Raw genomic sequence first — 24919 nt, forward strand, 5'->3', positions numbered from 1 at the left:
TTTTTTTAAAGGATGGTACAAAAATCTGCCTTGAGGAATCACGCACACACAAAATAAGTTTGTAAGTAATAGTATCTTTAACATTTTACAACAAATTGAGCTGTGCTATGAGGAGGGGATGTGTGCAGTTTGTTGGTGGCTGGGTAAACCATAAAGATTTACTAACCTCTTTACAAACCAGGACAGTCCCTGTTTCTCTCAGTATGCTACTGTCAGCTAACCACCTGTTAGCTCGAGCTGCATAAATAAAAACAGGCCTGATTGGAATTTGTCATTTAATTTCACTTGAGGTTAAAACAAACAAAACAATTTTGTAATATAAGATCTAAAGAGATAAACAAAAACAAACATTTGTCTTTACGGATTGTGGTGGCTAAGAGGCTTTAGACGGTGATGATGAAGTATGACGTCCCCTAGTTCAGGTTTAAGGTCTAACTCTCCCAGCATCATAACATGCCACAAAAATACTCATGAGCACTTCTACAGATTTAATAAACCATCAATTATTGTTATTATTAAAGGTATAAACTCAGAACAGTTTCATCTATTATGTTTCCATGCACATTGTCTCAAAGTGTAGTGCTACCTATAATCATACAGTCCAAGAGGAATTCCATTATAGTATGTCTCAATAACTCAGTCTGGATTTAAAATGATTAAAGGTCTGTTAACCAGTGTAATGACTCCAACACACGTTTTCTCACTGTTTTGGTCACTTTATTAAATGTTATATTAAATACTTATCAAGATAATATCAGATCAGATTCATGACAAATCATGTTGGTGTGTTTGCTAACATAAGAACATTCTTAGAGGAGGGCCAAAAAGTGTCTCTACATTTATGAAATACACCTTGTGCAAACACAGGGGCCAACATGAGACAGCAGGTGTCTCATGAGAAATCAACACGTTCCTCATGATGGACAGTTACATCAGTTTTAGCATTTAGAAGCAAAAGAATGTGCCAAGCAGAATACAGGTGGTCTGGGGACGTGCCTGCTGAGACTATAGTGTCCAGAAAGCATTTCTCACAAAGCAGAAGATTCAGATTAGCCAGGCATTTAAACGTTTCCAGTCCTCACTTTCTCTCAAATCTGCTTTGAAACACCTGTTTCTTCTTTGACAGAAAAAGTAAAAGGACAAGTTTTGGGCCCTGGGGTGCCTCGCTGATCTGTGTGTGCTTTGTGAGACCCAGTTGTTCACCCAAGCTGTGGGTAAAAACATGTGGAACATAAACGATGAAGAGGACGCACAGTGCTATGCTAGACAACACGTGACAATGAGGAGGATGTTACAAAATAAGTTCCTGGGAACTTGCAGGCAGTTTTGAACAACACAAGCATTCCATTACCATGTTCAGCAACGACTAATGTAAACACTTAAAAGCAGAATAGAAAAGAGTCTCAACAAATCTTGTAACTTTACATTTTTTTAGGAAACAAATATAAGGCCATGATATTTCTTTTCTTTTTTTTTATGTTGTATCAATTTCTTCAATCTCCCAAAAGGAGTAGGACTTGCAGCACCATAAGCTGTCTGATTTGCTCGTAATCGGTGAAGGAATCTGATGGGGATTAATGATCCTGAAGAGCTTTACATCATAGAGTCCTGTCACCAACGACGCTGGTCCCACTCAGGTTCAGTTAGGCATTTAAAACAGTATAAAAACTGACTTTAAACAATAACAATATCCTCTTTTAAGGGGAAAACAATACAACGCTTTAAAGCATTGGGGGTAAAAGTCGTCTTTAAATACATGAAAAATGAAGATATAGAACTTGAATAACATTAAGGCGGTATATACATTTTTTTTTCTGTTCTAATGAACTCCTCGCTCACAGCCATTTGTACATCATATATCAGCGTCTCTCAGTGAACTACAGAACAAAGAACTGAGAGTCTGTCCAACTTCAGGCCCTCCGTAGACAGCAGCTGGGTCTTAAAACTTCTCTACCCTCTGCTTGGTGCACCAGTTTGCTTCGAGCTTGGGAGGCCTCTCAGTGCGTTGGTTACCGAGGACGGGGCCACTGGGAGCAGACTAGCCGAGTGGCGTGTGGTGGGCAAGAGAAGTGACCTGCTCTCCTACAGACCCTTGGAGGGCCCAGGATTCTTGCCCATGCCTTGGTGGGAGCCGAGACCATGGAGCTGTTGGTAAAGCCCCAGCAGATCCATCTGGCTGAGCCCACCAGCTCCCATCATGCCATTCTGCAGGGCCAGCTGGTTCAGGTAACTGGCCTGGTTGGCCATGGCCAGCTGCTGCTCCTGCACCTTCCTGTTGGTGATCAACTTCTGCACGTACATCATCAGCTAGGTAGACACAAGAATAAGGCAGAATATTATAAAACATCTAAAGAATTACAAACCAAAGCTGTACAACTCCAATAACGTGAAAACAAACAGGTTCAGATGGTTTACAAACTACCGTTGAGGTAACAACTCGTTTTCAGGTAAGACTTTGTATATTTCAGCCAAACAACACAATCTGCAGATATTACAACAGAATAGCTCTGTAGTAGAAGAGTCCAGGTGCTTAACTGGCCTGCCTGGACTCCAGAAACTGGTTTGCAGTTCCTGCACCTTTACAGTGCGTTGAAAAGAAGATCAAAAAAGGAAATAAATCACTAAAAAGTTTGCCAGTCAAATATCAAAATTCTTTTTAAAGAAAACTAGGAAAAGTACTTTCATCAACAAATACTTATAAGTTAAATGCTGATACTTGTTACAAGCAGCAGGAGACTGAAACACTGATCACTTCTTACCGTCTGCTGCCTGGTGAGGACTTCTCTGTACACAGCCTCTCTGCGCTTCAGCTCCATCTCTATGTTGGCCTGTTGAGCTAGAGCCATGGAATGGACCTGAGACTCTGTGAGTGTTGGAGTGTCTTTCCACTGAAGGGAGAGAAGAGGAGAGAATACACGTTTAACCACCATCCCAACTCTAATGAGTCCACCTGCACCATGTTGCAGTACAAACACAGGTTTTTTAAGCAGAATTCTAACTCTCCTTTAAAACACAGACGTAAATAAATAAGAATCTTTTCTTTAATTGTACAGATTTTAAGGATCTGTGCTGTTTAAGCTGTCACACTTACCAGCCTGGCGATAGTGTCTTCCATTGTCTCTCGGCCTAAAGTTTTTAATGCGTTTGTTGCTTCGATGACTTTCTGTCGTCCCTGGTTGATAAGGTCCTGAACACAACAGATGGAGACACATGACACAAAACATTGAATAGTTTTCTCATTTTTTTCCTGCAACTATGATGAAACTCTAAGGTACAGTTTGAGGAATTAGTCCTTGAGCCTGTCAGCTATCATCTGAAAACTGTGTTGGCTTAATGTCTCTGTAATGCTGTGGGGATGGAGGGTGGGCGTTAGGGAAAGCCTGTTTCCACCAAGCAGTCCGGTTTAGATCAGTACGGTTAGGTACGGGTTGGATCGGTTAAGCCTGGTCCTGTCTGCATTTCCACAGCCAACCTTCTTGTTGTTGTTGTTGTTGTTTGTCTTGGTTATTTACGGATCAGTGTGGAAACAGTGGAAATACCACAAAATGTGTTCTGAGACACCAAGACAGAACAAACTGAACCACTTGGTGGAAATGGGGCTTTAGACTGGTTTGGGTCCTAACAAACCAATGCAAAGTTTTCCTGCATGTTATTATCTCTGATGAGTACCAAATGACTCAAACAGCACTATATTTGCAAAGAATACCCTGGTTTATCAAAAAACTTCTCAGCTATCATATTCTTTCTTCAACACATAATTTTGTGCATTGTTCTGCCACACCACCCATGCCTGCAGGGGGTAAATACAATAACCAAAAACTGTTGTACAGAGAGCAATAGGAATGATAAGGCACTGAGTGCTACAAAAAATAGTATTTAAAGTGATACTCCGGGATGGAACAAGTTGGGTCCTATCACAAGGTTTAGGGCAGAAATTACCCCTACAGCAGTGTTTTTGTGCAGCAGAAGCCCAGGGGGCACGCACCAAACACCCCCTCCCTGCTCCTCTGCCGGTTTCCTCTGCACTCAGACGGGGCCATATTTTACTTGACCAAAAACACAAATAAATGGACTCCCACGGAAAAAATCTGATATCGGTCTGCATTCACCCTTTATCTAGAGCATTTTCAGTGTGTTACTTTCACACAAAAACACCGCTAAATAAGGCTCTAGTTTTCATCGTGTCGTAAAACGGCGCTACCTCCGCTGCAGAGCCACAGCTGGCTACGAGGCGCTCACCGCTTAGTGTATCAGTCCGCGCGCGGCGTGCCAGATATAAACAAACGCAGGTAGTCTGCCAGGACGAAGACACACGATGAGAACTAGAGCCTTATTTAGCGGTGTTTTAGTGTGAAAGTAATGCGCTGAAAATTCTCTAAATAAAGCGTGAATGCAGACCGATATCAGATTTTTTCCGTGGGAGTCCATTTATTTGTGTTTTTGGTCAAGTAAAATATGGCCCCGTCTGAGTGCAGAGGAAACCGGCAGAGGAGCAGGGAGGGGGTGTTTGGTGCGTGAGCCCTGGGCTTCTGCTGCACAAAAACACTGCTGTAGGGGTAATTTCTGCCCTAAAACTTGTGATAGGACCCAACTTGTTCCATCCCGGAGTATCACTTTAAAGCTTTTTTCAATGCTCTGCTTCAGGACATAGCTCTGTAACAACTTTCTCTTAGATTGTTTTTTAGGTTTCAATCCATTAGTTGATAGAACAGCTGAACAGAGAAAACATTTTGGGGTAGAGTTGGGAATGATTTGCACTATATTTCCATTTATTTAGAAGGATAGCCCCTTGAGATGGACCATCTTATTTTCAAGGGGGTCCTAAAATGCTAACAGAACTAAGAACCAAAGCGAAGATAGGGTTACTACTCTACCAACAGCACTAAACTCCTCCTTCTTCTTCTCTCTGTTTCAAATTCATCACATCAAACAAAGTACAATACATGCTCATTTCTTGTTTCTGCTTAAAATTTAAATCAGAAACAAACCAACGTTACAGGTTGACTACTCCATATAAATGATCCATTCATTTTTATGGAGCAGTGACAACCTGAATGTTAAGTGGATCCCTTTTACACGTCATAATAGTTTTAGATACAAAGCGTGATTTTTTTCAACACAATTTCTCATGTGTGACAAGAATGAACTTGTTTTCCCTCCCTTTGAAAATCACACTGACTGACGTTTGGACTTGATCACTTAAACTGCTGTGTCTGAACAGCTGCTGCCCCAGACATGAAGTATTAGGAACTACATGTTGGACACGAGACTGTTGTCACAATTAGCAGTAGGGTCTGAGGAATGTGGGTCTCCATGCTGTGGGGGGAGGTGAGACGAGGAGGCGTGAGGGGGGCATGTGGAGCTCATTACTTACCTCCAGCTGCTGGTTGCTCATGGAGGCCAAAGCGGCCATGTTGTAGGAGATGTAGCTGGAGGAGCCGCCCATGTCCATCTGGGCGTATTGTGTCGGGTAGTTGGTCCTCATGAGCAGACCCTGAGTAATGAAAGGCAGAGGCAGGTAATGAGATGGAGAGCAAGGGGCCAGCAGAAGAGCAGGGAAAGAACACATCAATAGAGTCTTCCAAGGGCATGATGGGAAACACGGTAGGCTGCCAGAGTGGACAGTTCACTTCACCTGTCAGCCTTTTCATGCAGAGACAGTTTGAACTCTGTCTCCACTTCATGTTCAGTCAGTGATCCTGTCGGCAAAGCTTTCATCTGTTTGCGCATTTAACTTGTTTCACTCTGTGCAGCATTTAATTTGTGTGTGTGTGTGTGTGTGTGTATGAGAGAGAGGGAAAAAGTTGCAACCTGAAGTAAACACTCTCATCTCAGTAAAGGCCAGCAGGCTGCCGATGTTTGTGTGTAATTGAGCCTCTGCTGCAGATGGTTTTCCTGTGCCCTGTAATCTGGCTATCCGGTATGTAGGCGTGTGTGTGTGTGTGTAGATGTGTGTAGATGTGGTGCAGGGGGGGTGTCTATGGACCAGGTCAGAGACAGGTGTGCAGATCTAAACATAACAAAACCTCCAAACAACTTCAACACACGTGAACACGCAGGGACACACACACACACACACACACGCACACTTCAGGTTTGTTGTTGTTGAGCAGCTGATCTCTGACTTCAGCTGCGTCCTCGGATGTTCTTAAGATGGTTGCAAACATAATCTAAACTTGACTTAACTCCAAAACTCAGCATATGAAATCTAGTTTTATGAAATGATCCTCTTTGAGTTGACTGAGGGTACATGGGTTCACTTTGGTTTTGAGCGCCTGATCATGTTCTCACAGGTTTTCCCATTTCCTGAGTTGATAATCTGATATTCATACACATCGCTTTTCCTGGACACGACTGGCCAGCCTCTGATTCGTGAAGACATTAGCAGAGGCCAGGTTATGATCCAGTTTCTCTAAAGAGCTCAGAGTACACAACATGACACCAAACTGCTTCTCCTGAACCAAAGCAACGACTGATTGCAGTGATACAAACACAATTAAAATCCTCCCGTTCAACCTCTGCGCCACTGTTTTCCCTGCGACTGGGAACCCTCTGTTCTCTTGAAAAGAAGAGGAGCTCTGGGGGAAAAGCTGCTTAAGGCACACAGAGGGCAGAGGAGGGAGACTGTGTTGGAAAAATAATCATTAGAGTGAATTAGAATCTAGGATTACACAGAGGGGGGAGACCTGCTCCTGCTCTATTACAAAATCATCTCTCCCCCATATGCTTCTCCAAATAAACCCCACTAATTACCCATTGATTTGTCCTTCAAGAAAGGACGGAGAGGAGGGGGACCATGTGGGAGGTTCAAGAGGAGCGTAACATGACAGAAGAAGAGTTCCTTCCCCTCTGAGCACCAGCTGTGTGGACAGCTTCTGAGGGATCTGATCAACATCCTGGTGTTTTCTGTTTACAGGGAGGATCACACAGATCTAACATCAAGTCACACCTTGTAAAGTAGAAGTGAGGCCTCTCGGTGCACCTTTAAGAGGCTGTGAGGAGTTTGAAAGTGATCTTAAAAAATGCTCCCTTCTAGATATAAGTGTGAATCGTAATCCACACTTTAAAATGAGATTATTAGCGCCAATATTGCTGGTTACACGTTATTTTAAATTGCTACTTTTTAGCTTCCAGTTCAGGTCGTCCAGAACTGGATTGATTCACAGCATGTTCAGGTCTCTATAGCCGGGTTTCCACCAAGCAGTCCGGGTCAGTTCGTCTCGGTACGGTGCGCTTTTAGCAGCGTTTCCACTGACTTATCCCGGGACGGATCCCTAAAAACCGAGACGAGCCGTCCCACTTTTTTGGGACCCTTTCGTATGGGTGCCAGACTGAAGCGATCCACTCTCGGGAGGTGGAGCAACACACTGCAGACAGTTGATTGGTCAAAAGAATCCTCACTTACCCCGACAGCGGCTGCATTTCTCCTGGCGGCACACAGACTTCTCTGAAACGAAGCTTAATTGCACTTTGTAACAGAGAGTTACATGAAAATCACAGAGAGGATGAAATGCTGCATGTCTTCCATCCGTGCTCTTTGTGTCGCGCTTTCTTCTTTGTTGGATTTATTAGCGGGGTAAGCTGCTACGGCATCGTGCTATTGTTTACCAGCTGCGGCTTCCGGCATCCAGCTTACACGCCGCCCACCACGAGAGGGCTCAGTTTGCTGTGGAAACGCAAACGGGATCCGGCTTAACTGTCCCAAACTGTCCCAAACCGTACTGAACCGACCCGGACTGCTTGGTGGAAACGCAGCTTATGACAACATCACGCTGACTGACGAAGTTTAGAGAGAAGAGATAAAACACAGAGATCTGTGCTTTTCTCTGCTAAAAACAATTTCTGTGATTAATTTTGTAGTGATGGTGGACACAGGAGTCTAAATGTCAGACAGAAAAAGGACAGAAGAGCAGAAGAAAGCTGAACCAGAGAGTGATACAGCCTGAGCTAAATGCTAATTAGCCTTAAGCTCAGGCTGTATCACCCTATAACACACGGGCTAAGCTGTTTGTGATAATGTTCATTCCAACCCACAGTCAGCAGTTATTCTGCAGTGGTCTGTTCAAACTTGAGAGTCTATCAATAAAATGAAGAGTGAGGTTACGTTAGCTCTGCTCAGTAGATGACTGGCAGGACACAGCTAACCAGGATTCACTGACGTTACACATTAAGGACTTGTCTTAGAGCACCGTCAGCTGCGCTTAATTTTAACAGCTACTTAACTACTTACAAGCTGGCAGTGTTTACTTGTTGTCACGTTAGCCTACAGATACGTCAAAGCACAGGGCTAACATAAAGCTGGCTGCTACAGCGTTTGCTCGTTGTCATGTTTCAAACAGTGGTGTTATGTAACTGGACGTGGTATCAAGTAAAAAGTTGTCTTGAAAAAAGAAAATTTGTTTTGATCTGACCTCTATTTAATTCCAAAATAAACACACGCCTCGGGACAAGTAATGTACGACAGTCTGTGAAGACTCCAGGCCACTTGGTGGCGAGGGAGTGCAATCAAAACAGATCCTCCTCATAGCATCTTTAACCGTCTTATATCAGAGACGGAGGGCTGAATGGGACAAAACACATGATTGTTTTTTTAACCTGTAATGATTACAACTGGTACTTTACAGAATTTAATTGTCATGGGAGGTCTCTTCCTTCTCAAATTAGCAGAACAAGTCACAGAAAACAAAATTATTCAGTTTCACACTATAAATCGGTCTCTCTAATCCTGGTCTGCAGCCCCCTGATGTCTCTGAGGAGCTATGTGTGAACATTTAAGTTGTATCTCCCTCTTTTGATTTTTTGTCTATATTTGGCAGACTTTGTCACTGACATTGCTTTGATGCGTCCCTATCAAATATTCTCCAAGACCATAGGCAGCTACAGATATCATGTCTCGATGCTCTTTATAAATATCTTTTTCACTCTGAGTTACTACCTAGATAGAAAAAGAAACAGCACATGTGTAGCCTGTCTCTGAATGGCCCACCTTTTTCTCTGCTTCGTACTCGGCCCAAGCAGCCTTGCGATCCTCCTCACTTAGGGCTTCTTCCTCCTTGTGGTCCAGCAGGGAGTCATGTTCGTGGTAACAGACAATCTGGTCTTTGTTGTTTTGCAGCATCTCAGCGAGGAAGGGATCCTACAGCAGATAAGAAGGGATGGGTCAAAGTGGGTTAAAACCCAAACCAAAGTGAGGGAAAGAATACATTTTTGGATTCAACGGTAGAAAAATGTGAACATTTAACCAAGTTTGGCTTTTTATATTTTGAAGATCAGGAGCATTAAACTTCCTTTGCTGTTATGAATGATCATTAAACCACACAGTTCAGGCACACCAGTTTAGCCACTGTAGCTTAAACACCAGATTTGCCTGTAAGACGATTAAATGAACATGCTAAATCAAACCAAACAAAATTAAACAAATGGATTAATTTTTCTGGAGCGGATTGAGGTTTCCATGACTACACTGTTAGTAAAAACAATACCTGAGAAAAATTAAGCGAATCAGGCTGGGCGCTCTCATACAAACATGGTTTAAATTACTCTCTCTGAAGCACTTTTCTTTGTCTCAGCTTCACTTTACATTAAACTTTGCAATCTGGGAACAACGTCATACAGAAGTTGCATCATTAACCTCCACATGGGCCAACTCTGGGTGGGGGGTTGTGTGTGTGAGTGTGCGTGTGAGCGTTTTTAATGTGTGTATGTCTGCCCTTCGTTGTCTCACTTTGAACTGTGACAGCGAGTGTGAGGTTGCAAATTAATCATGGATGTCTGTGGTATTAAGGTGGTTGAAAAGAGACCACAACAGAAACATCAAACTATGAAATTAAGCGGTGATTGCAGACCTGTATTGAATGAACAGAAAATAAACACCAGACCAGATGGGGTGAAACTGGATCTTTTCAAGGGGGGAGAACAGGGCTGCTGCAAGAACGCTACACAGGAACCAATGTTTTTAGACCTCAGGGCACAAAAAAGTGGCACATAAGGTGGCTAAAGCAGGTAAGAACTGACTGCCATACACCAACATACCCTGGACAAAACCAGGCCAACCCTGAGCAAGCAGAAGTTTTGAAGAAGCAGCTCAGCTCGCACTTCAACTGCTGCTTGGCTCTCTTGTTCGGACATATTAGCACAAAAGAGCCTGTTGGCTTGACCTGGATAGAAGACGTCCAAATGTAGCTTCTTTGCCAAAAAAAGGTGGGCACAAAGTCAGATAAAAACCACAGCAGATACCCCCTAAGGTGGATTGTTACAGAGGCAACGAAGTATGACAGCATCTGAAAGTCCACATTCAAGTCTAACTCAGTGGTGACAGTCAGAATCACACAGTTGAACCTCTCTGCTTTGCAACTGACCTACTGTGAAGAACAAAGAAGGAAGACAGCTGAAATATCCAAGTGATGCAAAAACAAACACAAACAGAACAGGATTAGAGACTGCTTGCAATAAAACTATTCTTACACATTCAATTTGCACAACTCCCATTCCTAAATAAACAGATTGGCTTGGATTACTCCTAAAGCAGTTACAGCAACAGCCAGCGGTCACCGCTCAGAAACACGAGCTGGCAGCTTCTTGCCTCTCACTGCAAAGGCAGATTTTGTCCCACTGCAAAATATGCAGCACTCACTTGATCTAAAAATCTCAAAAAGGAAATTAACCTTACACAAAGATGGACAAGGTTTCTGGTTGTTCCAAATAAAGCAACAAGCTCGCTTTCGCAATTTTCTGGCTGATCACCGATCTTAAAAAAGCCTGACCTGCCGATACCGATTTTGGCCGATACTGATTTTTATTTTTTTATAACTGACAGCATCTACCTTCAATAAGCCAAGTTTGTTTTATTGAAAATCATTGAACAATACCTGTGAAACAATAACACCTTTATGTTTTAACTAAAACAACCAATAAAGTGTCCTGAGTTGTAGGTCTCAGAGCAAAAAGCAACAATGGCTGGCTGTCAGACCTCCCCGGAGGTTTATAAGATCAGTTTTATATTCAAGGGTGGGCCGATCCCCCACCCGATCCCCCAAAATTAGGGAAATTGGCATCAATTGATTGGCCGATCGATCAGTGCATGTCAAGTTGACACTTTCAGTAATGGAAAGTTCAATGACTGTTATGTTATCTTTTGGTATATTTCATTCTTCTATTCTGCTAATCTGTTGAAAGGGCAGCGTTTGTCAAAAGTGCGTTATAACATTATTTTTGCAACAAATCAATCATGAAAAAACGACTTCTGCAAAAAACACTTCGACTAAACAGTGTTTCACACATGATTCTGATTTATCAAACCACAGAGGCAACGATTATTGTTTCTCAACATCAAAGTCGATGTAAGGGATGATTAATGGTTTGGCCTTGCTTGTGGGAATGTGTAATGTTAGCCATCTTTTTATACAGTCAATGGATGAGCTCAATCTTGCACTTGAATTATGTAAGATGGTATTTTTTTAAATTTTGGTTTATGGTGAAACTTCATTCTGTTCTTAAGAGTTTAGGTAGTGAAACACGTCTATCTGTGTTCCTGCTGGAGCAAGAGTGTACTGTTTTGAAATGCCTTACGGGGGCACTTTTCACTGCGAGGTAACTGATCATGGAAGCTGAAGGTCAAATGACAGTGCAGACGCTCTCAGTGCATTCTGGGATACCCAAGTAATCCCCACCAGCAGCAGCTCTAGGGTGGTCTGGTCCATCTCCAATCCTGATGTGTTCAGTGGGTTTTTGTGTGTGTGTGTGTGTGTGTGTGTGTGTGTGTGTGTGTGTGTGTGTGTGTTTCCTGAGCCAGCACTAATGATTGTAGGTAAACTGACCTGGGTTATTGTCATCTGCATGGAGCTGCATGTTTGAGCCTATCGCTTTACTGCAGAGGAAGAGACAGGCAGCCAAAACTCTGGGTGGGCAGATGTTCAGAGAGAAAGAGGTAAATTACCCCACTCAACTCCACTTTAATTTTTTTCCCTGTGTCAGAAAAGAACGTGGGAAGCCAGGTGATATTTAGAAAGAGGTCTTAAGGTCCTAGCACTTCATGTTTTTTTTTTTGTTACAGTTGGATTTAACGATGGAGATGGCGGTCCACGCCTCGAAGGAGCCTCAAGACTCTGTCTCCAATGTAAAGTAAAGACCAAGGGACAACATCTGGTTAAGAATTATTAAGTCTATGCAGAAGTGCTAAAAGTTGCTGTTCAGAGAATCTAGTTGAGGTTGGCTGCAAGAAAAAAAAACTCTAAACCAAGCCAAAAAAAATGACTTTTAGGGTAAAACGTATTTACAGCCTGGTTTGAAAGAATGGCTTAGGTCTGAAACGCTAATTTTGCTATCTGCACACACTCAGCTCACCTGACTGACGGGTAGGGATGGGTACCGAGTCAGGTACTTTTAAAGGTACCAACCAAATTCTGTCAAAAGTACCGGGTACCGTTTCATGTACAATCATGAGGTACCATGTTTAGGTACCTAAATACATCCTTGTGACTGTGAGGGAGTAGAAGAGTAGGAGATTTTTCATGCTGAGCATGAACGCAGAATTGCAAGGTTATATATTGAAGAATAAATATGTTAAGTATATATTTTATAATTAAACAAATTGATATTTTTTACCACATTAACACAAAAAAGTACTGAAAATTGGTACCGTTGAGTAACAGTGCCATCCAGGTTGAGCATCGGTACCGTACCGTTTCAAATGTGAAAGGTACCCATCCCTTCTGACGGGTGCCCTATAGCTGTTAGAAAAGAAGGTCAAAGTCGGGGTGCAGATGGCCTAGTGGTCTAGGTCATGGCTCATGAGGTTTGCCCTCGCGCAGGTGGCCCGGGTTCGACCTTAGCCTGTGGCCACTTTCCTGCACGTCACTACTCACTCTTGCCCTTTTCCTGATCCATCCACTGTCCTTTTCACTCTGATTAAAGGCGTAAAAGCCCCTATAAAATAACTTACAAAAAAAAAGTCCAGTGTGGCTCCTGCCAGCGATAGGCTTCATCACTCTGCATCAGAAACAGCTGGGTGACAAAGAGGAGACTACATCCATATTTAATACTGTCTATGTCTACATCTATTTGACATGACACTTCTACTTCGGCAAAGCAGCTTAAAATCTACCTTAAAGTCATTAGAGTTGCAGCCATGCTCTCTGTGGTGTTGTCCATTTTGCTGACTCAGCCCACAGTTCTTGTGAACTGAGGATGCTATATGATGATGTGGAGCTGGCTGTGAATGTGCGAATTATGATGTGGTGATGTACGTACCAGGGGTACCTATACCAGGGGCCAGTTGGGCTTTAAACAATATTCTAGCTGCAGCCCAGCAAAGGCCTGAAGAGGGGGACACTGGTGCTTCAGCATAAGGGGAAACTGGGTCCAGTGTAAACATGCCCTCAGTCTCTTTGAGGGTCTGATGATCCTGAGTCATAATTCTAAACACTTGTGCTTTAAAAGCTGCCTTTTAGTAATCAAAGCATCTGTGAATGTGATGCTAATGTGACGCATTGTAAAAATTGAATTGGTACAGTAATCACACATGGCACCAATGTGTTACCACACTACCTTCTGTTTGAAACCCTCACCTTTCTTTCAAGAAAAATTTATGCCCTCCTTAAGCTAAACTCTTGTACATGTGTATATATTATGAAAACTTGCCAGCAGTCCATAAATGACGTAAAGCAGTTCTCACAACAGAAAGATTAAAACTTTGGAGTCGACATGAGCAGACCTCATGAGGACTTTACAACTTGGCACAAGCGCCAACATGTACTTCACCAATAGAGTTTAGGTGGCACACAGCTGTAAAAGGTCTGATGCAATTTAACACCCGCTCGCCTGAATAGCTCTGGGTTCTTTAATGGCAGGCTTTTTGACATTATCAAATATTTTTGCAAGCTGAGAACATTCTCAACCATGTTAACCTAACTTCCTGAACCCAAATGAATATTTGATGTCCTGAAGATACTTTCCCAATGCTTACAGTATCACCACTTTGTTCTATTAATGCCATTGGTTAATAGCACACCAGAGGATTTCTATGTGCAGAAGAGGCTAGAAATGTACCGTCAAGTTTTCTGAGTTCATAAATTAAAATAATGTGAGTATGAAAGGGAAGAAAAAAGACAAACCACAGGGGCACAAAATTCTTAATTGGAAAATGACTGAAATCCAAATATTTGATATATGTTAAGTTTCTGCATCAGCTAAGATCTGTATTTGATGCACAGGTGCTTTAGCCATTGCAGCAGCGGGGGTCAAGACACGATTCCCGACAGCAGGAATGCAAGTGGCTGAAATATTTGTAATACCTAAACATAGCCAGTCAAAACTCTCCCTCCCACAGCTGCGAACAAGTGATGCACACAATCCTGCTGGCCTTTCTGAACAGTTTCTCTGCAGAGACGCGCTCAGCTACGGGCACGGAGCCCGACATCAGGAGCCCACCCCTGCCCTGAGGACTACGTTGTCTTTACCCCCTCTGGGGCCTGCACAAGTCAGAGGGTTTATCTAGCTGTCAGTCAATTAACAAAGAAACAAAATCATGCATGTCACAAAGGGCTATACAAAGACAATAAACATACCACATTCCTATACAAACAAGCCTCAGCCAGCGAGGGGTGTCCTACAAGCGCTCACTACAAGGGCCGGCCAGCTGGAGCCCAACATGCAGATCAAGAGGGATTCACAAGGAGTCAATGAGATTGTGATGGTTGGAGTGCTGAGGGAGGGAAACATTCAAGGTGAGGAGTTGCTCAGTCAGATTGGTGGATGTGCGGCTTTGACAAGTGGAAAAGGAGCAAAGTGTCCCATCATTCTTGGTACTGGGTGATGCTGTCCATCCTGTGTGAATGATTAGAGGGCAAAAACAACTTATACTTATTTTACATTTGATGCAAACAACATGCTGTAAAAAACAGACTTTCCCTGTGAAGCGCAACAACCAAACCAAGGTCCTTCGCACACTCTTTAATAGCTCCACAAGCAGAAAGAAGTCCCTACAGATCAGAGTACAGCAAACGTTGGCCATAGCTCTCCCTTTTCTCACCTACACCATCTCTGCGCCCTTGTGCTGTTACTATCATTAGCGTTCTCACCACCTGCAATGCAACAGGTCTGGGCATGTTTTCTGAAAGCTGGCAGAAAGCATTCTGGGAAGGAAAAGAAACCACTTAGTCGAGCATAAGGGGTGAGCAAAACTTACATCAGAAACTAACCCTATAATCTGAACATCACCGACTGACCATGAATTATTTTTACTGAGTCTATAAGGTGGATTCCTCCTTCCAGGTCAAAGTGACTTCCTACCTTTAATGAGGCAAACATGGTGTGAGCTACTGATCCTGTCTGCTGCTGTCTGCTCCGTGGCCTCCCCACAGCCTTTCAGTGTACCTTACAGAGCCTAATGACCACCACAACCATCACCTGCTGGGAGGAACGCAGACAGTCTGCACAATGCAGTCAGGCCTGAAGAGAACACTGATGACCTGTGTACAACAAACTGTCTTTACCTCCTGTGGTACATGAAGATGCATGTCCAATGAAAAAGACACAAGTGTGATGAACAGGAAATAGGTGAGCGTGTCACAGGATGGGTGGATGGGGAGTCAAAATCTCATGTCTGGAATCCGAGGACCTTCTTTGTTATTAGGGGAAGTGCTCCTGCTTTCTTTGTCTCCAATTAGTCTCTCGGAGCAGCGCAGGGAGATCTTTAAGAGAGGGGTTTAAATAATGACCCTTCATGATGCAGGAGGGAGGCCAGGGGGAGAAAAAGGAAAGAAAAAAGTTCACTGAGCTTGCTTTGAACATTGAGACCCAGAGTGGCGAGTCAGGGCAACAGATGGTCGCGAAGATGGTGGGGAGGAGAAGAGGTGGAGTAATGTTGGACGGTAAAGAGAGTGAGGGCTTCAAGGGGGAGGGAAGTGGAAATCAAGGTAGCATTATGATGACAGAGCAGAAATAACTACACCAATGTGTTTCAAGATAGAGTATAAAGAGAAAAGACAGCTGTGACTTAAAAAGCAACAAGCACAAGTTGGTACATAAAATCAATGAACTTGGCCTCTGTGGCCTGTGTGACCCCATTTAAGGCCATAAATAAAACATCCTAGTGTGCAGAGTTTGGCAGAAGAAATACAAACTCCCTGTGCCGTGGCTCGAATCCCTCCCTCCGTCTGTGTCATTGGCTCAAAGTGATGGAGGGTGTCTGACTCATCTTCACATCATTCCAGACGGCAAATTCCTTCCATAATACTGCAGCCCCGCTGCCACATCACAGTTAACCCCCTGGCCAAAACAGGTCGGCTTGTTAAGAGCTTGTCAGCCTCTCTGTCTTATATGCTGTGTCCCATAAATGTCACTGGGTTCATTAAAGATCATACACATCTAACAGGCTGTGGCTCAATGAACGCATCTTTCCTCTACAAATCTCCAACTGTGCTTTGCTGCAGAGTGAGCAGTTACTCCAGGTTTAGAGGGATATGTCGGGTGAGGTAGATATGTTAGCGCTCCTCACCTGCTCATTCCCATGACAGGAAAAGTGATAAAGATCATTTCACAGAATAAATGGAAAACAGACTTTCCATCTAGGTGCGCTGAGAAGCCTCTTAATTGTCCAAAGAAGAAGCAGGGAAATTGGATGTGCAGTGCTTCTTTGATTTATCCTGTTTACAGGTTTCTGCAGAATAACCTAGGTCAAGCCAAAACAAAGAGGTAGAACCACTTAAGATAATCTAAATAAACCCAGAGCTGTCAGAAAGGGCAAGAATGGGAGCAAATCAGGGAAGGAATGATTAGAAAAGAAAATAGAGGAGTGCAGGTTTATAGCTGGGCAGCAGTAGTGTTGCAATGAGAAGACTATTTAGTAAATAGCAGTAAACAGACAAATCTGTGCAGCTGTGCGGGGCTGGATGGCCGATGTAAGGGCCGCGTGCTCTTATTAAACCCCAGGGGGCTCAAATAGTGACACAGCACCTGCATAAAGCAGAGACGCGGCTGGCGGAGGATTATGAAAGGAAACTAGAAGGAATAGAAAGATCCCGGAAAGGCCAAGCAGGATACAAGCTGGCACTGAGTCTAAATAACAGTTTATAACTGAGGTGCTAAACTTCAAAAGAAACAACTAACTACTCCGTGCAGTTCTGGGAAAACAAAGCTTGGCATTTATAGACCCACTCTCTGCCATGTTTGTTGAAGGAAAAAAGACAATTTTACTACTGTTAATGACTTTCAGGTTGCTTTTCTGCTTTTCCTGTGGGGATTAGTTTAAAGACGAGCACGAAAACGCAGTCGGTGGGTTTGCTTAAGTGCAATTACATGTTTGACTTAGTCTGAATTTAATTCACAAAAACACGCAAGGTCCAATAAAGATGCATATTTGAACAACTTCAGCACATGCACACACGTGGAGGATGGGTACCTTTGGGAGTAGAGGTGTTGCCTTTTTGCTCTTCTTCCCAGAAGGATCATCCAGCTGATCGGGCTCAAAGGTGTAGAGCTCGGCCAGCTCATTGGCGTTGAAGTGTCTCTCGATCTGTTGCTGATCAACCACACGAAATGACAGCGACTGTTTGGTTACCTGCCGGTCGTAAATCTTCTCCTCCATCGTACCCTGAGAAATGAGAAATGAATTAAAAAAATGACACGGGACAAATTAAGACAGCTTCAAACAAACAACACCTCAGATGAATCAACACTTGGTCTCATTTGCAAAGTCACCTGGGCCAGGAACCTGTACACGTAGACAGTCTTAACCTGGCCGAAGCGGTACACCCTGAAGATACTCTGGACGTCATAGGAGGGGTTCCACGAGGCGTCAAAGATAATGACCCTGTTGGCTGCCACAAGGTTGATGCCAAGAGAGCCGGCTCGTGTCGAAATGAGGAACAGACGACCTCTGAGAAAAGAAATTTTTTTTTTTTTTGAAAACTCAAGAATTCAATCAATCCTTTACATTTAAAAAAACTGCAGAAGGACATTACCTTGTGTTACTGGAGTCATTAAACTCTTCAGCCCACTTCTTTCTGGTCACAGCGTTTGTGGAGCCGTCCAGACGGTAGTAGTCGATGTTCCTGAACCACTTGCCATCACCTTCACAGATATGTTACAAGTAAGAAATCTTCTACAGCTACTGAACATACACATGGAGTCAGGATCAGCCTCCAGTCACACAGAGTATACCAGGCTTAAAGCAACATGTGTATTATAATGTTTTTAGAGATGTTAGAAAATGTGTCAGGGCTTTGGGGGCCCGATCTGGAGTGTGGAGGTCATAAAGGCTGATCAGCAGCTTCCAAACAGTTTGACACCCAAACACATCCATTACAGCAATAACTAGGGCTGGGATGATACGCTATTCTCGTGATTGGATTCTATTACATATTTAGGGTGCCTATCGATTTGAATTGCCATTCTTCGATTTTTATGATTTTTGTGATTTTTTGTTTGCTTTTTTAACACCAGACCATGTGAAAAAGTTAAATGATAATGATAATGTCTACAGACTTTGTCAGGAACCATATTGTCCCATAAAAATGCACATTACGTGAGTCAGAGAAACATTTCACCCTCTGCTGGAGATAAGTGGTAACTTTTTTCCAATCCTGTTTATAAACATTGACTTAGAATTTGAAAAAAAATAAATTTTTGAAAAACATTAATGACATTGATGAAATTTTGCAAGAGTTACACCTATCACGATACCAAACAATAACAAGCAGATACAGATCCTCAGCTGTTCTGCACAGATGAGCCTTTTGCACGAGCTTAAAGACCTGTTTAATGCATCTCCAAACCTCAGCATATAAATTAAAACAAAAGCCTCTTTCTAAATAATCCACAGTAAGAGTTATGTTGAAGCAGACTGTTTTTATATATCAAGATAATTTGAATACAGCATTAATGCACATGGCACATCTTCAATAACTATTTCAAACTCTGAGTGAGTGTGTGAGTGTGTTTCTGCGTGCATATCAGGACAGCATCCACAGCAGTGAACTCTGTATCAGTGACAGGGCTGTAAAGTGTTTTGCTGTTGCAGGACTTCAGGTGAAACAGGTGAATAAGGACACAGGGATAAAGTTTTCCTCATCTTTTAGCATCTCCACTGGCCCCACTGAAAGCAGGAACATGTTGTGTAAGGAGGAAGGAAAGAAAAACTAGACTCTTTCCAGATTTCTGTATCAACAGATTTCAATTTTCCTTAGTTTGGTGACACAGTTAAATTATTCTAGCAGATGATTCTCTTAACTTGATGTCTGTGTGATGGGAGTTTCAAAGAGGCTTTCTGTGTGTCAAGTTGTGACTGACAGTTTGAGTGTACAGCTTCGATCAGGCATCATAAATTGCTGGTCCAGTGTGCCTTCACTTTTTCAAACTATAAAAGAATACAGGCTGTGCTCGGCCGTGCCTCTGTCAGAGGGACTTAGTTTGGGCATTAACAGACAGCAGATGAAGGCTTGTGTTGGTAAGAGGCCAGCCGTGTTTAGCCTTCAAGATGGCTAACCCCCCCCTTACCAGCCTTCATAACCAACACTTCAGTATGTTTCCAATTACGGCACTGTGATCTTTTCATTACAAATTACAAACCCTTGAGCAAACATTTTTTTTGTGGAATAAAAAGTCAAGGTCTAATCATTTTCAAAATGAAAGTAAAAACAGCTGCTGAAGTTTAATTAGGAACATGACCTTACACCAGCGGCAGGGTGTTTGTGTGAGTTGAAGGGTAATAAGCACACATAATAAGGGTGTATAAGAATACATGTTGCACGTGGGCTGTCTTACAAGTGTGAAACCTGCACCTCCGTATGAAAATACTTCAGCCTGAGCGAAAGCTAAGGGTTAGCGCTGTTTTTATACCTCACACACAGAGCAGTCAGTTTGAAGTCTCCACTGTAAAGCTGTAAATATTAACAGCCGCACACCCAAAAAGGATCCTCAAGCAGCAATAAGGCTAAATTTGGGTTAGAATGTTGAGCTTTACGCTGTGATCTTTGTAAACAGTCAAACTACCAGCAGCCTTTGGTGTCATAGCATTGGAAGGAGAAGCTGATAGCAGGTAACGTGTCATAGGAATATTTATAAAAGTAAGGAAAAGACACCGAGTGTGGACTGAGTATAGAAAGAACTCCTTGAATAAACGGCCCTGCTGGAGCTCAATAAAAGTGTACCTTTGTATGGAGAGACTTTTTCTTCGTCTTTGGCTCTGCAAGAAAGCTCCAGGAAATCCTCAATCAGATCCAGAGAGATGAGAGACTGACTGAACACCAACCTGAGGGCATGTATGGAGAAAGGATGCACAAATGTAGCTTAAACAAAGCTTTATGCACAGCTCAAACATTTACTGTAACTCTGCAAACCAGTCATTCTTCAGAAACATTTGAAAATGTCCATTTTTTTTATAGATGAAGTGCATTCACACTTACACTTTCTCATCCATCTCCTCTGCCATGCGCAGGATTTCAAAGAGGAGTGTCATTTTCCCAGAGTGCTCCAGGATTTCAGCATCCGCCTCAGTGACAAATTCCTTGTGCCAGTCAGGAGTGGGACTCCCTGGAGCTGAGCTAGAGGCCGGCTGAGCTGTTTTTAGGGCACAAAGTTATAAATCAGACTCACAGGCAGGAACAAAGGTACAAGTTTCACCACAACATGTTTCTCTGTTGTGCACATCGGCTTTCTTTTAGATTTGTGTTTTATGAAGTGTATCACTCAGCAGATATTATGATAAAACTGTTGTAAGCAGGAGTTAGTAACAACTGGTGGCTGCAATGATATAATGGCACACGAAGTACAGCCTTCAAATGTTGTCCAACTTACTTCAGCCAGTCATTTCAACTATTTAGGCAAAAAATAATTGATGAGGTCATACATGAACCATCTGGTATAAAGGAAGAATACATATCTATGCACTGCTAATATTAGGAATGCACGATATTGGATTTTTGCCAATATCCAATATGCTGATATATCGAAACCCCTTTAGGCCGATACCGATAATCACAAGTTTGTTTGTTTTTTTCACTATAAAGAAAGCCAAGTCTATCCTGTACTGGAATTTATATGTTACTCTTATTGTGACGGTCTTATTTGTTTAAGAAACACATAAAACAAGACAAAAAACATTTGATTTTACCATAAATAAGAAATGTATTATTTTCTTAAACTCAAGACATTCAGTATTGAAATACAGAAAATAATTTCTTTAGATCACATCAACTTTAAATGTACAATAAATTTTTAAACATAACCAAGTTGCATTTGATTATTTTAGAGCTACTGTAACAACCTGGTGACAGACACAGAGCTCTGCAGTGCAAATAAATGAAGTGCTACATTTTATTTAAGGAGCTTATTTTTCAGATGGAAAATAATAATAATCCTAACTGAATAGCACCTTATCAGCGGTGCTTATTGGCAGAAATTTTCATATCTGCCAATACCGATAAATGTGTTTTTTAGCTTTTATCAACCAATACCAATATTATGCCGATAATATCGTGCATCCCTAGCTAATATCTTATATATGTGCAATACACCTACCTTCCTCTACAGGCTCTGGTCTGGTTCGACCCTCTCCGTTTTTGCCCCGAGAGCTAGAATTCCACTCTTTGATGACCTCCACGTCATCACTGTCTGAGTCCTCAGATCCCTTCTTCTTCCCCCTCCCTGGCTTCTTTTTCCTAAAAGAAAAAAGGGTCAATAGAGGAGGCAGGGTCAGTGACGGCAACACATGAAAGTGAGGAGGAGCATTTAAAGGAAGATGTGTCTGTGCTTAATTGTTGTTTTACTTTCTCTTCTCATCCTCAGAGGTCATGCTCATGGAGGATTCCTCCGTTTCTGAAGCGATGAACTCGTCCATACTGTCCTCATCAAAGAAGCCCTGCGAAAAAAGGAGCACTCGTTTTAGTCTCTGCCGTGCAATGATATAGGTCAACCACACAGTGGGAGCTGGGTCAGCTAAAGAAACGAATGAGGAATTTTTTTTTGCAATGATGGTGATATGTGTTTGTCGTTCTCCCCCTGGTGCATGACCTGTCAGCACTACCTTTTTAATTTCCTGCAGTGCGTGTTGTGACTTGTGCTAATGTATTCCCAGTTTTTGAGTTGGTGTTAAGTAGGGTTTCCTCTCATCTTCCTGGCCCTACCCTGTTTTCTTTACTGATGTAGTCCAGCTGAAGACACCAGGGATGGGTCCATATTCTGCTGAGCATCTGGAAATCCTGGAAGAGTCTGGTCCCTGTGCGGCCCCGGCCCCCTTCTAAAGCATTCCCAACACCTGAACACGGAAGAAAGAGTGTGAGGAAGGAGATTGATGAATGTGTTCCCTGATAGATACAGACTTGAATAAAAGATAGAGCAGAAGATCTTCAATATAGATACAGAGTAAAGTTATCTTTGCTTTAAAACCTGGAACATAAGGTGCATCACTTTAGAAAACACTCGTGGTGCTTGTCTGGGAACCATGTATACACACATTCAAGAAAGTCTATTTAACAGGAAAAAACTACCATGTTCACAGCCCTGGAGTAAAAAAACTAATTTGTTCTGAATGGCTGATTTTGTTAGTGGCTTGGAAGATATCAAGATTTCACCTTTTGCATTATAACAAGCACAGCTGACTTGACTGACTGACAGAAAGCCTGCCTCTTTATCTCACACTGACTCAAGAGAAGTTAAGGGTTGAGTTCAGCACTTCCAATATGGCATCTGATGACAACAGGCTTCAAAATTCAGCTTCAGACACAGACTAGTGATGATGATGCCATGGAGGTAACGTAAATATACAGTATTATAGAGTCTATGCAGCAGACATGTGAGTGCTCCAACTTCTCTTCTTGTCATATTGACCCAGGGTTGTCAGATGTTGTATCAGGTATCCCAAAGGCAGCAGCTAAAAGAGGGAACACTTGTGGCCTTCCCCTGCTGCAGACCGACTGAGTCTGGACCTTTACTGACTTAGGACCTAAGACCACCAGTCAAAGTCACAACATCTTTGCTGTGCCCTGTGGACAACCCAGCTTAATGAGCCTCAGCACATACCACCAACCCCCCCCCCCCCCCCCCCCCCCAATCATTCCTCTTCTTACATACCGGCTCTCCTGTTCTTTGTTTTTGCTTTTGGTGCAAAACCTCTGGCCCCTCCTGCCTCCAAATTTCTTTCCCTTTCCTTCATGCCCCCACATTCCCCCTTTTACCTCCCACCCTCTGTTCCCTCTCTCCCAGAGCTCTTCATTAGGGAGACGTGGGAAACTGGGCTTAAACCCTGCCTGCGGCACTCTGCCAGCTGCCACTTTTACACACACACACACACTCACACACTCATACACACTCGTCCTGGGCCACATTCTGAGAGGAAAGTCCACTAAACGACTTAACAATGCTGCATGAAAAAGTGAGAGAGCAGAAAGGCCACGCATTCATCTGAAAACCTTGACTGAGCAAATGACATCCAGTCAAGAGAGCACTTAATAGAGAAACACGACTCCTGCAGCAGGATTCCACCTCGTCTTAGGCTAGGCGTGTTTTCCAGAGATATTCTGAATTTATGAGGATCTGAATTAATTTGTTTTATTCCAAGACTGGGCTAAATCTGTGTTTGGGAAACACTTTAAAAAGCTGATAGCAAAGGCTGGGAGCTTTGCTCATTAAAAAAAAGAAACTTTTAGAACAAGAAGCAAGCAAGTGGCACAGCCTTTCTCAGTTTTCAAAATGAGCATGTTTCTCACCTGTGAAGTGCTCGAGGTAGTATCTGTAAAGTTTACACTGGATTGGGGTCATTCTGACTGACAGCACATACTCGTGTTTGGGAGGCAGGAACTTGGTCAGCGCTGTATAATCTTTCCTCTGTTCACAAAAACACAACAACAAAAACATCAGCTTTGAAGGAAAACAAAAAGCAGGTCAAAGACAACCTAGATGGAGGATTTTTAGCTGGATTTGTACCTGAACACATCCGGCCAGCATCTCATACAGGATATGAGCCCTCTTTTTCATGATCCGCACATCTTGTAATGTGGAGTCGGCACACTGTCCGTTCTGTATGGGGTTAATGAACCGGTTCCTGAACTCTTTGATTGACCCAAGCAGGTTCTCCTTGATGAAGTTCACCATGCAGTGGTCTAAAAAAAAGGATTATAATTTGAAATAAATCCATGACCATGAAGAGTTATACACGTGGCGTTTGTAGAACTAGGGTTTCTCACATTCAACAAGGTTGTTCTGCAGAGGTGTTCCAGTGAGTACGACTCTCCTCCGCGTTCTGATAGAGTTCATTGCTTTGGACACAGCAGACGCCTCATTCTTCAGGATGTGACCTTCATCACAGATCACCAGGTCTGGACCTATAGCACAGAGGGAAAAAAAAGAAAGATGAGCAAGTGACCAATTCAGCTAGGTTTCAGCTCTTCTTTTACACTGAGCACATGTTTCAAAGCACTGTACCTGGATCCACCAGAGTCTTCTGAAACGTCTCCTTAAGCTTCTTGCTTTTGATGTTTCTGCCCTGAGTCAGGTTACGGTACATCTCGTAGCCCATGATCATAACCCCCCCTGACTCTTGCCATTGCTGAAGGGCTACTGCTCGCTCCTGAGGCCTCTTCACTGTGGCCAGCTCAACCACCTGGTACAAACAAGATGTACACAAACAATTCAGTGAGCGTTGAATGTAGATACTCAAAAAAGAAAAAGTGGCACCATCGTCAGACAGGAGCTGCCAAGAAGAGGCTGTTTACCTCTAAACTCTCCTCATCCTTCATTCCTTCTTGCCATTTCTCGAACTCGTTGAGCCAATTAAGAACAGTGTTCAGGGGACAAACCACCAGTGCTGTGGTGAAGTCGAGCTTCTCACAGAGCAGCAAAGTGTGAAGGAATGCCACCACCTACAGGACAGAAACAGGACTACAATTAAACATTAAGTCACACACACACATCTCTTAAGGTTAGT

At 42.9% G+C, this 24919-nt stretch overlaps 1 protein-coding gene across 1 annotated transcript in view; it reads right to left on the reverse strand.

The window, feature by feature from the left end:
- Window positions 1–704: 704 nt before the first annotated feature.
- Window positions 705–24919, reverse strand: part of atrx (ATRX chromatin remodeler) — a 32926-nt gene continuing 8711 nt past the window's right edge. The window contains exons 17-34 of the mRNA XM_074673568.1: window positions 24708–24854; window positions 24418–24595; window positions 24180–24317; window positions 23920–24095; window positions 23703–23820; window positions 22122–22252; window positions 21765–21856; window positions 21517–21656; window positions 20403–20556; window positions 20148–20248; window positions 17961–18069; window positions 17698–17875; window positions 17399–17590; window positions 8987–9136; window positions 5375–5494; window positions 3092–3187; window positions 2760–2888; window positions 705–2307 (exon numbers count right to left, since the gene is read on the reverse strand). Of these exons, the coding sequence (XP_074529669.1) occupies window positions 2083–2307; window positions 2760–2888; window positions 3092–3187; window positions 5375–5494; window positions 8987–9136; window positions 17399–17590; window positions 17698–17875; window positions 17961–18069; window positions 20148–20248; window positions 20403–20556; window positions 21517–21656; window positions 21765–21856; window positions 22122–22252; window positions 23703–23820; window positions 23920–24095; window positions 24180–24317; window positions 24418–24595; window positions 24708–24854 (2574 nt within the window). The 3' untranslated portion in view covers window positions 705–2082. The remainder of the gene's footprint in view (window positions 2308–2759; window positions 2889–3091; window positions 3188–5374; window positions 5495–8986; window positions 9137–17398; window positions 17591–17697; window positions 17876–17960; window positions 18070–20147; window positions 20249–20402; window positions 20557–21516; window positions 21657–21764; window positions 21857–22121; window positions 22253–23702; window positions 23821–23919; window positions 24096–24179; window positions 24318–24417; window positions 24596–24707; window positions 24855–24919) is intronic.

Source organism: Halichoeres trimaculatus, unplaced genomic scaffold (assembly GCF_033239565.1).
Source record: "Halichoeres trimaculatus isolate MK-OKI-2021-1 unplaced genomic scaffold, fHalTri1.1 fHalTri1_scaffold_7, whole genome shotgun sequence".
NCBI lineage: Eukaryota > Metazoa > Chordata > Actinopteri > Labriformes > Labridae > Halichoeres > Halichoeres trimaculatus.